Here is a 13,374-nt window from a genome sequence, read left to right as displayed (position 1 = left end):
CTGTGTAGAGCTGAGTGAATGGAGTACTTTTTTTGGTTCTTGATGTCCAGGTTTTACTGCTGAAAGACTGAACGCAGACAACCAACCATGTCAGACACAGAGGAAGTGATTGAGGAGCAGGAGTGAGTCAAATATATGTTCTGTGTTTTTTGTTTTGTTTTTTGGTGCATCCTAAATGTCTTACAGTAATAATAATTAACCAATATCACGTATGCCTGTGCAGCAAAATCTGGAACTCTCTGTAAAAAATGGTGTGGATTTTACATACCTTGGCCTTGCCAGACTGCTTTTCGTCATTGTAACTGAACCAGCCTCCCCTTATGAATTTATATCTCTGTGACTTTCAGAGGTAAACATTTCTGTACACTTGTCTTTATTAACAAAAAAACTGTGGATAGACAGATAAGAATATCATATCCTTTCTACGGTATATTATTGACAGTCGACAGATACAGAAGTGTAGTATCTCTGTTTTGTAATGACAGAAACCAATCATTCATCATGTACGTGTCTCTCTTGTTGGCAGGGAGGCAGAAGGTAAGAACTGGAAGCATGACTCACTTATCTATGAGACCCATTTGTTTACTTAGACAGGTGGTTGCTGGGAAAACTCAACTCAACTATCTGTTAAAATGCATACTAGTTAGTTACACAGTAAAAATCCTCAATGTTAATTTATCCACATGTAATGTAATCACATGGACCCGGGTCCATTTGGTTACATTTGTAACCAAATATACGTCTGCATGATGTAGAGATATATACATACATACAGCACATCTAATGCCTTCCTTTGCTTGTATAAGGTTTGGGTGTATAATAAGGTATGTTCCTTAGCTGTAACATACCTTGCCTCCCAAAGAGGTCAAGGCAACAATAACCTCTCTGTGTTCTAGTATAGTATTTGCATTTCCCACTGTTCATGTGACTAACAACAGTACATTCATATTCCTTCTCTGTATGTTCACCTGCTACTTGAATCAGAAGAGGAAGTCGCTGAAGGTATACAGTATATACTGTAGGACAACCTCTCTGAGAACACTGTATATCTAGATTGTGGAGTCACTTGCACATGTTTGAGTAGGCTTTGTTTAATGCCATGAATGACTTAAAAGCAGTCACTTCATTTTCCTTTGCTGTCTTACATGCATGTGGTACTAGAAACCAATTTGGAGCTATTTGTCATTGTTGTGACATCACTGTGCTGCTAGTGATAACTTGTTGTTTATCACGTGCATAAAGTTTTAATTCACGAGGCTGTTTAGTGACTCACGATTGGTTCCATTTGAATCAATCTTGCAAAAGGATCTCTCATCATGTTGCCATGAGGATGGAGATGGGTGTTTTCTCTCCTAGCGAACTTGCTGTTAGGGCTGGGCGATATGACTTCAAATCAATATCACGATTATTTCAAACATTTGCCTCGATTATGATTAATAAACGATTATTTAAAAAAAATTGAAAACAGCAGCACGCCTATTTTCACTATTTCTTTTACACCACCATCGTACAACAAAGTATAATACAGGGTAAGTGGTTAATCGTATGAAACGATTTAGTCGATAACAAAAACAATTAGACTTTTTTGTGCCATTTTGTTAATTTCCCAGCCCTACTTGCTGTACTAATCAAACTCATGCTTTGCCCAGCAGAGGAGCAGGGGGTAGAGGAGGAGGTGGAGGAGGAGTTGGAGGAGTTGGTGGAGGAGGTAGAGGAGGAGGTTGCAGAGGAGGAGGAGGCTGAAGAAGGTATTGCTTTGCTGCTACGTTCACTAATGCTGTTTTTCATTCAAATCTATGATTTCATACGGATGGTCAAAAGACAGACTTCTCTCTCCTCTCTCTCGCAAAGTGCGAGTGCGCACGCGCACACGCGCACACACACACACACACACACACACACACACACACACACACACACACACACACACACTTTAGTGTTATCTCTAATAAATGCCAGAGCTAGGTAGCTCATTCTGAAGTGAGCAGTCAGATATTCTGTCAAGGTCACATAGCACGTACATACTGTACAGTAGAGTATATTACTCAGTCACAATGTGTCAAACCCCACAGTCATTGTGGCATTTCTCTCCCCAACACCTGCCATCTTGTCTCAGAATGTGCAAAATGACGCCATGCAACATCATTAGTGTGAAACAGCCAACTAAAAAGACACACCCGTCCATTTCCGCGGCCACAATGAAAACTCAAGAGAGGTCACTGAAAGGGGAGACGGTGTATTTACTGTCAATCAGTCAGCGAGTCATTAATGCAAAAGCTATCAGTTATCAGGATATATTGCACACACTGTGATCTCATTGCTGTGCATTTCCTTTTCCCCCAGAGGCCCCGGTAGAGGTAGAGGAGCCTGCGGCGGAGGACGAGGGAGCCGAGGAAGAAGAAGTGAACGAAGAAGAGCAGGGTGAAGGTGAAAGGAAGCATTCACATGTACAGCCATGAAATCAGCAGCAAGACATTTTAACAGGATTACAGACACCCCTCACAGCGGTGTTGCTAACGAGACGAGAGTGCATGCCTGAGTCAGACAGACACTCAAATTATCTTCGGTCCGCACGCGCACTGCACTGTGGAATGTGACAGTTCTGCAGTTATATAACTCAGGCGGAGTCGTGCCTATTTTCTCTTCTTATCTGTGTGTACCTGTTTGTCTGTCTGTCTGTCCGTCCTACTAATCCCTCTTGCATTGTTTCGCTCACACTCAATGTTTAGTCACAGTGGCTACAGTCAGGGTTCCCATCAGACTACACCCAACGCGGTTGTGCTCTGAACTGGGAGTAGATCAGTTATAATGAGTCAGTATCGTTTCCCGTTCAGGTATCGCACCACCATACTGTACATCTGATAAGAAAACAGAAGGACACACACCCACGTGTGTGTGTGTGTGTGTGTGTGTGTGTGTGTGTGTGTGTGTGTGTGTGTGTGTGTGTGTGTGTGTGTGTGTGTGTGTGTGTATGCGCGCACGCACACACGCACACACACACACAAAAACACAGTCATAGTCCTTATCATTGTTCTTATGATCTTTCTCCTCTCATCATGTTCTCTGCTCTAACATCTTATCTGTTCACATTCCTGAAAACCAGCACTTACCAATACAATGGTCAATGTACCCCTATGTCTCTACCCCCCCCAAACACACGCACCGCACAAACTAAAGGGCTGTATACTATATCGATATCTACGTCTACCGGTATATCATTCAACACTGTTGTCATCATAAATAGTTTGGTGTGGACTCTGCCATCCACTTGAGTTATAACACTTTTTAAAACAATATCTATATTGCTTGGTGTGTTTCATTTCAGATGGAGGAGAGGAAGGAGAGGAGGGTGGAGGTAATACTGTCTCTATCTGAATGGTGTGGTGCAACAGTTAATCCAAACCGAAGATAATCGATTAATAGTTGATCCCTATTTTAGGCATGTCATTATAGGTGAAAAGTTTCCAAAAGAATAAATAACAGTGACAATATCAGATCTACAAGCTCAAGTGTCACAGCATTGAGCTTGTACATCTGATATGTTCACTATTTTTGCATGACACCATTCAACGGCTCAAAGTATAAAATAGGCCTACTGCTTAAGTTGTTAATACATTTGTTGATATAAAAGATTAAAAAAAAACATGCTTCTTGATTATTCGATTAATCAAAAAAGAAAGATAAAAAAAGAAAATAATGCATAGCTGCAAGTTGCAACCCTAGAATGGTGTATCACAGTTAAGGACTTGTTTGGTTTGGAATGTCCTCATCATGGCTGTGTATACTGCCAGGTTCAATCATCATTCATTATAATCAGTCATGTGCAGGCAACACATGTCACGCTGCATGATTGAGTATGTGTGTTTCTCTGTGTAAAACACCTACAGTACAACTACTGCACAATGTGTGATTAATCTTGTCAGCTCTGTGTGAGTTGTATTCGATTGTCTGGAATGGATTCCCCACATACATGGAATGAATCCTGTCTTTCTTATTCTTATTCTCAGAGGGAGAGGAAGAGGCTAAACCCAAGTTCAACAAGTGAGTAATACTGTAGGCACACACAGACGCGCGTGAATTATAATCTATATAATACCGATAATATTGCCCAGCCCTATTTATGTGTGTATGTGGACTGTAGAGTATGTCTATATTGTATGTCACTCGGTAACCTGTATGTATTGTTCCACTTTTCTTTTTACTGCTGTTACAAACCCAATGTCCTCTGGGTTACATTAAAGCTTTACCTTACCTTACCGTACACACTGACTGTACACGTGTGCATCCCACACATGCACAGACATGCACACACATGCAATTACATAAAGGGTGGATTTTTTTTGTTGACTTCTTTCATTTACATATGTCATCCACGGAGATTAACGACCGGCCGTATTATGTTCTCTCACAGTACATTCCCTTCCTGTCTCTATAGCGCGCTCACATCCTCCATTCACACTCGACAACAACCCCTCCTTTAAAAACATCAACCCTGTATACTCTATACTATACTATACAGTGTATATACTGTATAAGTCATTGACCGGAGTCCCTCAGGGCTCTATACTACAGTATAGGCCCCCTCCTTTTTTCCCACCATACTGTATCTCTTCTCTGAAAATAGCGGTACAAGTGAAACTGGAGCCAGGTATGCGTCTTCTGTTTTCCTTCCATGGCCGTGGGTGCTCAGCTGACAAGATAAACTCAATAGGATGAAATCCACCAAGGTGAAAGGAAGCGGCACTCCAAAATAAAAGTAGCAAGACACTGTCAGTCAGCTAACCATATTTCTTTATTCTGACGCGTTTCAGCGTTATGCCTTCATCAGAGCAAGTTAAAATATATATAATAGCTGTACAAAGGAACTCACAACACGTCCCAACGCAACGCGTTGTGAGCTTGTACATCAGCTATTTTTGCCAAATGTTCAAGGGTCAAAACTCACTTTCCTGTTGCAATCTTGCATGGTTTCTTCTTTCATACATGCAGTACATTTATTTATCTCCTTTAATTTTACTGGCATGCATTTTTACTTTTTGCAAACCCTGTTTGTAACAGTTGTTTTATTTGGGAAGTTTTATTTATTAATCTGCAGGCCGTTCATGATGCCCAACCTCATCCCACCAAAAATCCCGGATGGAGAGAAGGTGGATTTTGATGTGAGTACCAGACTAGAGACCTAAGCAGAGGCTTGCTCAAGAACACTTCAACACTAACTCAGGGGGAGCCCGGGATCGAACAGGGAACCTTCCGTTTCCCAAGCAGCCGCCCCAATCTACAAGCTCACAATGTGAGCTTGTAGATGAATAGCCAAAGTAAAATATATAGTAGGGATAAATATAATAGGGGATAAAGTGGTTACATATAATAGGGATAAAGTGGTTAAAATGTTAAAAAGTGGTCCTCCTGAGATTGCCTTGTATGATTGTCCATATAACCTTCCAATCAACTTAAGTTAGAACTCAACTGTCCTTTAGTTTCCTTCTGTATTTTTGTTAAATGAACAATCAATTAATTGATTTGTTTATCATTTAAATCTAGAACTGACTATGAGTCTTTTCCTCTTGAGGGAGCCCCTAAACATAATGGGCAGCAACCCCTGGTCCGAGAGACAAGAGACCTAGTGAACACCTATCTGTTTCAACAGGACATCCACCGCAAGAGGATGGAGAAAGACCTGACAGAGCTGCAGACACTGATCGAGGCTCACTTTGTGAACAGGAAGAAGGAGGAAGAGGAGCTCATTAATCTCACGGACAGGATTGTGAGTGACCCACCCACACCACGATCTGACATCAACACACATACTGTACATAAATGTACGTATGCATCTAAGGATTGGGATTTGATCTTAAAATTGAATGATGCATTCTGCAGGAAAAGCGCCGCTCAGAACGTGCGGAGCAGCACAGGATCCGCAGTGATAGAGATAAAGAACGACAGAAGCGTCTCGAGGTACAGTACGGTTAAAGCCAAGTTGCTGTATCATGCATTAGTGTTCTCTGCACAGACTGACCACCCCTACATTTTAATTTCTTTATTTGGATTTTCAGTTAAAGACATAATCATGTCAGGAAAAAAAAGCAATGTAAGATCATGATCACAATTGTCTGTATACACTACTAGACACTAAGCAGACTACCAGTTATGGGTATACAGTAGGAGACCACATCTTTTCCATGTAAAGTTACTGCCAATAATGGCAAACACAGAACATTAGTACACACACACACACACACACACACACACACACACACACACACACACACACACACACACACACACACACACACACACACACACACACACACACACACACACACACACACACACACACACACACACACACACACACACACACACACACCTCATCTCTATCCCTCTTCTCTCCAGGATGAGAGGACTCGCAAGGAGGAGGAGGCAGCCAAGAAGAGAGCTGACGATGATGCTAAGAAGAATAAAACTCTAACCAGCCTCCACTTTGGAGGCTACATGCAGAAGGTGGTGAGTAGGAGGAGGGCCAGTGAACAGCCCTGGGACATTTGCTACAAAATAAATGTACTTTCTGGTACAACAACGCAGTTAGCTGAAAATAACAGATGTTCAACTAAAATTGCAACGCTTTACATCACCTTTTTCTTGTATTTCCACAGTGACATTATTAGTTATTATCATAAGTACAACCGAGACCTCTATTACCCTCCTTCTACCTCTTCTCATAGGCAGCGCAGCGGAGCGGCAAGAGGCAAACAGAGAGAGAGAAGAAGAAGAAGATACTGCACGATAGGCGTAAACATCTGGACATCGATCACTTGAGCCAGGAGGCACTCAAGTGAGTGGAGCACCACTGTGATAAAATAACATGCGTATAAGGCTTTTTTTGTTCTTTTTTAACGGGACTTGTATTTTGATGAAAATAACACTTGACCTCAAGATAATGATCTTCTGTGTCATGTTGTCCACAGGGAGAAAGCCAAGGAGCTGTGGGAATGGATGCACCAGCTAGAGGCAGAGAAGTTTGATTTCCAGTACCATACTACCAGACAGAAATATGAGGTCAGTAAAGCAACATATACTGTACAGCAGGGGTCTTCAACAGAAGGGGTCCTCAGAGTTACTACAGGGGGTCCGCCAAATGTTTGTGTGATGGGGAACATTAGCCGAAAATAGCCGATCTACAAGCTCACAACGCCTCGCGCTGCGAGGCGTTGTTGTGAGCTTGTAGATCGGCTATTTTCGGAGAGTTGGTGTAGAGGGGAAAAGAGCAGGCCAAGTACAGAGCCAACGGTCAAGTTGACTAAATATTGAGGGTTTAAAAAGTGAACTATATGAAAATACACATTAACATGAATCCAACTATCTATGAAAACTATGAAAAGTTTAATCTGCGACACAATTTTATTCACTATGTAGTGGGGGTCCCTGCTTCATCTCTCTCTCAGCTAAGGGGTCCTTGGGCTGAAAAATGTTGAAGTCCCCTGCTGTACAGTACAGTGAAGTGCAGAATAGGATGGAACTCAGTCGATTGACATTTTGTTTCCCTTTGTGTTTCAGATAAACGTGCTCAGGAACCGTGTGAGCGACCACCAGAAAAAGTGAGAACATTTTCAATGCATCACTCAAATGCAAAACATTATACATTAGGAAGGAAGCCACGGCAGGCCACATGAATTCTACCCTCTTGCCACAATTGGCCCACAGGCTAGACTTTGGACTATAGCCCTAGATTATTTTTCTTTTGCAAATTAGCCTACATGTTCATATCTACAAAACCTATAACTTTACTGAAGGGGGTGTCCCCAGATGACAGTGAAGTGACAATTTAAGGACTTTTAAGACCTTTTTAATACCTAAAAAAAAGACCATTACTGCACAAAAAGTAATCAACAAACTATACTATGAAAACTGGTCAAACATTGGCCAAAATTTCAAATAAAATAAGAAAGTGATTTTTTGGGGGGGAAAATAGCCGATCTACAAGCTTGTACTGTAGATCTGCTATTTTCACAATATTTATCTGTGGAACCGAGTCAAACTAAATTTAAAGCCTCAAGTGCTCAATTCCAAGTACTTGTCAGGGTGGTTGGTCCCCAGTTCAAATACGATTATTCTGGGGGGTCCCCAGTTCAAATATGATTATTTTGGGGGGTCGCGGCCTGAAAAGGTTGAGAACCACTGGGCTAGCCTTCCCAGGCCAATGAGTGTACTGCTAGACCATTGGTTCTCAAAGTGGGGTACGGGGACCCCCAGGGGTACTTGAGGCGGTTCCAGGGGGTCCCCAGCTAAATGATGGATAGGAACCAAATGGACCCTTATAGTTCTGTAACTCTGAGTGTAACGGGTCCATTCGGTTCCATTTGTACACTCTCAGAGTTAAATTAACATTGATTTTATAATATAAATTCGGGTCCAAGAGGTATAAATGCCATTAAATGGGGGTCCGTAGCCTAATACATGTCAAACTGGGGGTCCTTGACATTAAAATGGTTGAGAATCACTGCTAGAAAGCCGTATAAACCTTCTCTTATGGGGGTCCCTGGCTTATCTTTTCAAATGGGGGTCCGCGGGCTAATAAGTGTCAATTTGGGGGTCCTTGACATGAAAAAGTTTGAGAACCACTGTGCTAGACATGATGGGGTTCAGTTCAGAGACTCACCTCATGCAGGGTTGGGGGACGGACGGACGGACATGGTGGGGTTCGGTTCAGTGCTGCTGACTTTCTCCACTGCTGCAGTCTTTAGGTGGATGGACATCCTTGTTGGGAGGTTCTGTGGCACTGTCCGACTGCTCATATTCATATTGGGACCCATTCCATATGGTACCAATATGACTTAAAACAACTATAAAACATTTGGCCTCTGTCAGACTGTCACTCACACAACACAACTTCTGGGGGGTCTCTCGGCTCGCGCTTCCCGCACGCAGCATCTCTAGATGCTCGTTTCCATGGAAACCGAGCTGGGCCAATTGAACGAAAATATGGCTACAGGCTTCTTCGTCTACTGCAAAAAAAATAGCCCGTGTAGGCTACTTTGTTAATATATTAATGTATCAATTTAGTATGAAGGCTTATGTAGCTACACTGTATGTGTTAAGATACTAAAATAAAAATGTTATGCCGAGTTTTCGGCATGAGGTCTAACGTGCAGAGGTAAAGGCTTCTTTGTTTACATACTGTAGCCTAATAAACCCCCTATTTTAAACTCTATGAATAAACCAGTCACTTGAGACAGAGATGTTTCTGGTGTTAAGTAGAAGTAATAGTTCAAAGGTGATAATAGGCACAACGCGCACGACGTCGTAAATCATACAACAAACGTCTGTTCTGAAGGGGTTTGTTTGTCGTGTTGTCCTTTCAGAAAACCGGAAACTCAGAGCAGTTCAAAGAGCGCGCGCTGCGAGCCAGTGTTGCCATATATTGCGAGAGAAACAAGCAGCCAGTTGCTTCTTTTTGTTCGTTTTCTTAGACCTGAACGAGTGGCCGCTTGTTTCTCTTGCACTATCTGCCAACAATGGACATAAAGCTAGTGTGTGTGATACAGGTCAAATGGTACCTAAACATTGTGGGTACCCACTACCTACTACTACCTCAATGTTAAACTGCCAGGGTTTTTCACCAAAATGTAGCAATAATTAGTGGGAAGAGTTCCAGTCGTTCTCAAACTATTTGTGCTCAGGCCTTTAAAAAAGTTTTTATTATTATTATTTTATTCACAGCACCCCTCAATTACATTGTTACTTTATCACCTCATATTCATGGAATAGTTGACTACTTTGACACACAGTATGAGAGGCCCTAGGCCAGCGTTGTCAAACTGGCGGCCCGCGGGCGTTTTGCGGCCCGCGGAAAGGTCCATGGCGGCCCGCAAAATACTTTTTAAAATAGTAAATTGATACTACATCTAACACGCGTCCAAGCAGCCCCTCCCCCACTCGCTGCAGCGAGTAGCCTACCGCTGATGGCCCGCTCTACAGAAGTATTGTCTCTCCCCAGCTGTGGAATGTTCTGGCTGATTGGCTCGTTAAGTGTATTCAACTACTAGTCGAGTAGTAATGGCTATACTCTTTGATCCTCACACAGGAGTCAGCATAGCACGGTCTCTCTCTCTCTCTCTCTCTCTCTCTCTCTCTCTCTCTCTCTCTCTGTCTGTGTCTCTCTCTCACACACACACACACACACACACACACACACACACACACACACACACACACACACACACACACACACACACACACACACACACACACACACACACACACACACACACACACACACACACACACACACACACACACACACACACACACACACACATACACACACACACACACGTTGGTTAAAGCAGAGAGATGTCAGGTGTCTGGAAGGAGCAAGTGATTTAGATGACATTTCATGCTGGCTACATGTAAATGAGTTTAATTAATCATATATGTGTATGTATATGTGCACTGAGTGCCTCACTATGAGCTTGTAGATCTGCTATTTTTGAAAAATCATGGAAATTTGTGCAATTCTTTACAAATGTCTTCTAAATCCTAACAGTTTTCTGAAACACTTATGTTATATATATATATATATATATATATATATATATATATATATATATATATATATATATATATATATATATATATATATATATATATATATATATATATATATAATCTAAAAAGACACAGTATGCGTTCCCGGATTGAATGCTCCTTACAAACTGCATTTTGTTTTTAAAGTCAATAATTAAAGTAGCTATTCTTCTTCATAATAACATGTTTTTAAAGGTGATATACTGTAGTTAGTAGCAGTGACTGAGACAACAGACTGAAAAACAATGCTGTATAACTGAATGCGTGTGAGCGCACATGCACGTCCGCAACTGGTTTCGGCCCACATCAAGTCACCATTTGACCAATGTGGCCCGGACCCCAAAATGAGTTCGACACCCCTGCCCTAGGCCCTGTATCATTGTGTGTCCCTGAGCAAGACTCTTAACCCCTAATTGCTCCCCGAGCACTGCACAATGACTGCTCACTGCTCCTACTGATTATAGGATGGGTATAAGTGCCGAGGACAAATTTCACGTATATGCAAATATAGGCCTACAGTGACAAAAAACACCCCAAGGAGTGGGGACCAATATTATTATTATTATTTTTACAGTGATTATTGTTATTAGATGTCAGATGATGATGATGTTGATGATGGCGACCACAACATTGCATAATGTCATTAGGAAAGCTTGAGAGAATATCAGTTTCACCGTTAGAAGACCTGATTGAAAATAACTTTGCACTTCACATTTAAACTGATACAAAATAATTGTTTAAATGATATTGGTAAACCCCAAATATTATCAAAGTATTCTGCGGCACCCCTGGAGCCCTGGACTGATGCCTACTTTGAGAAACCCTGGTGTACAATGCAGTATTATAAGTGAGTGGTCTTTGTGTTCGGTGGTTTGAGTTCAAAGGCACTCGCGCAGAAATCTGTCCAAAGCGTTTCATTACAGGTAGTTTGATTCCAGAGAAAATGCACACACACACAAACACACACCGACTAAATATCAGTCTTAGACATACTCTACCTGATATAGACTGCAATCAACACTGAACTGAACACGGCCACAAATAGAGGCCTAGCTAGAGAGAGAATATCACTGCCTCTCTAAAAGTCTGACTCAAACTGTATCATAAGCTTACATCTCTGCCGGTACACAATGTGCTTTTACGTTCACCAGACAGTGTATTATGTCTAGTATACAGACCCCACCGCTCTACCAGTTGTTGTTAAGAGTAAGCCGCGACAGTTGTGCATTCACTGTGCTTAGCATGCCACCGTGAGTGTGTGTGTTTCTGTGGAATTAGAGTATAACAGTTGTTATCTTTCTCGTCAGTAATTTACACTTTGAGGTCAAAGCATTCCCCTCCAACACACCACATTCTCCCACCTGTCAATCTGCACGTATTCAAAGGCCTTAGGCTCCTCCATCCCTCCCTCCCTCATTAACTTTACAATAACAATACATACGTACATTATTGTCTGAGTATTATGTCTAAGGCCGTGTGCCAATATGTGTGTGTGTGTGTGTGTGTGTGTGTGTGTGTGTGTGTGTGTGTGTGTGTGTGTGTGTGTGTGTGTGTGTGTGTGTGTGTGTGTGTGTGTGTGTGTGTGTGTGTGTGTGTGTGTGTGTGTGTGTGTGTGTGTGTGTGTGTACTTGTATTACTATACTTGTGTGGGTCAAATGTTCCCACAAGTATGGTATAATTTACTTAAATAGATATTGTGAGGACAGTTTTCCTGGTCCTCACAAGAGGAATCGTTTAGTTTTTTGGGGGCGGGTTAGAGTTACAGTATGCCTGATGTATACTTAGTTGTGCACCAAAATAACATCTATGCAATTGCAGTCCTAAACTGTTGACATTCTTAAGTATTAGTCATACCAACGTGTGTGTGTGTGTGTGTGTGTGTGTGTGTGTGTGTGTGTGTGTGTGTGTGTGTGTGTCTCTACGCGTGTTATTTTTGTAATGGCTGGTGGGGAGATCCGTGGCCTCAAAATGTCACTAATGTTCATTCCCATTGTTCTCCGTTTTGAGTGTGATCCTTTGGAAGTCATACGTGGGAAAGTGTGTCTCTAGTCTCCGACAATGAATCTTTCTGTTTACGACAGCTCCAAGAGGACCAAGAGAGCCCTGAGGAAATAAAACTCTTTGCTGACGGAGCAGATCAACCACCTGCCCCGCCCGAAACAGCCGTCGCCTCTTCCAAAGCCGTGTCTCACACCAGCGCAGCAGCTCCACCCTGGCATCACCTATACTGCCCCGCCTGGCCTGCCCAACATGGCTGCTTTCCAGACAGTTCCTCCTGCTATCACGTTCCCTTCTGTCTTGTTGTGGTTTCCTGTTCTGTACTTTAATTAAACTATATGACTGATTAATCTTTCCTAAAGTGTGTGAGAGTGTAAATAAAAAAATAATTTCAATTAAAGGTGTTCAATTGTTGTGTACTTAGCACAGTGATGTCCCACCAACATTGTGCTGCTTATACCTGTATGAGTGTGTGTGTGTGTGTGTGTGTGTGTGTGTGTGTGTGTGTGTGTGCGTGCGTGCGTGCGTGCGTGCGTGTGTGCGTGTGTGCAACACATTTATTTTTTGTTATGTTTGTGTCGTTGTTTATGTTTTATGAACATTCAAAGCTAAAGGCGGTCATATCATGTGACATTTCATTATGGTCAAATCATGCATGAAACCAGACAGAGAAGCAGAGACGGAGAGACACCTTCCAAAAAACTCAAGCATTGACATGTTTTAGACACAAATGTGCTTGCAGGGGAACACCCAGGCCTCCACCCAATCACACACACAGCCAAATAATTAGAC

At 42.1% G+C, this 13,374-nt stretch overlaps 1 protein-coding gene across 1 annotated transcript; it reads left to right on the top strand.

The window, feature by feature from the left end:
- The first annotated feature begins 3,909 nt into the window (after positions 1-3,909).
- On the top strand, positions 3,910-12,962 carry tnnt2a (troponin T type 2a (cardiac)). The gene is made up of 9 exons (XM_084068433.1): positions 3,910-4,041; positions 5,096-5,159; positions 5,648-5,764; positions 5,878-5,955; positions 6,394-6,504; positions 6,723-6,832; positions 6,966-7,056; positions 7,555-7,595; positions 12,666-12,962. The coding sequence occupies exons 2-9, from the start codon at positions 5,103-5,105 to the stop codon at positions 12,697-12,699; spliced, it is 639 nt and encodes a 212-aa protein (XP_083924559.1). The 5' UTR covers positions 3,910-4,041; positions 5,096-5,102; the 3' UTR covers positions 12,700-12,962.
- Positions 12,963-13,374: the final 412 nt, after the last annotated feature.

Source organism: Gymnoscopelus microlampas (assembly GCF_963454915.1).
Source record: "Gymnoscopelus microlampas genome assembly, chromosome: 10".
NCBI lineage: Eukaryota > Metazoa > Chordata > Actinopteri > Myctophiformes > Myctophidae > Gymnoscopelus > Gymnoscopelus microlampas.
Note: the sequence above shows the minus strand (reverse complement) of the source record. Positions and strands in the feature narration are given on the sequence as shown.

Bases quoted from the DNA above. Each gene is read 5' to 3' on its own strand.
- tnnt2a (XM_084068433.1), top strand. From the start codon at position 5,103: ATGATGCCCAACCTCATCCCACCAAAAATCCCGGATGGAGAGAAGGTG. The intron at 5,160-5,647 runs GTGAGTACCAGA...CTGTTTCAACAG, and splicing joins GAGAGAAGGTGGATTTTGAT to GACATCCACCGCAAGAGGAT. The intron at 7,596-12,665 runs GTGAGAACATTT...TGTTTACGACAG, and splicing joins GTGAGCGACCACCAGAAAAA to CTCCAAGAGGACCAAGAGAG.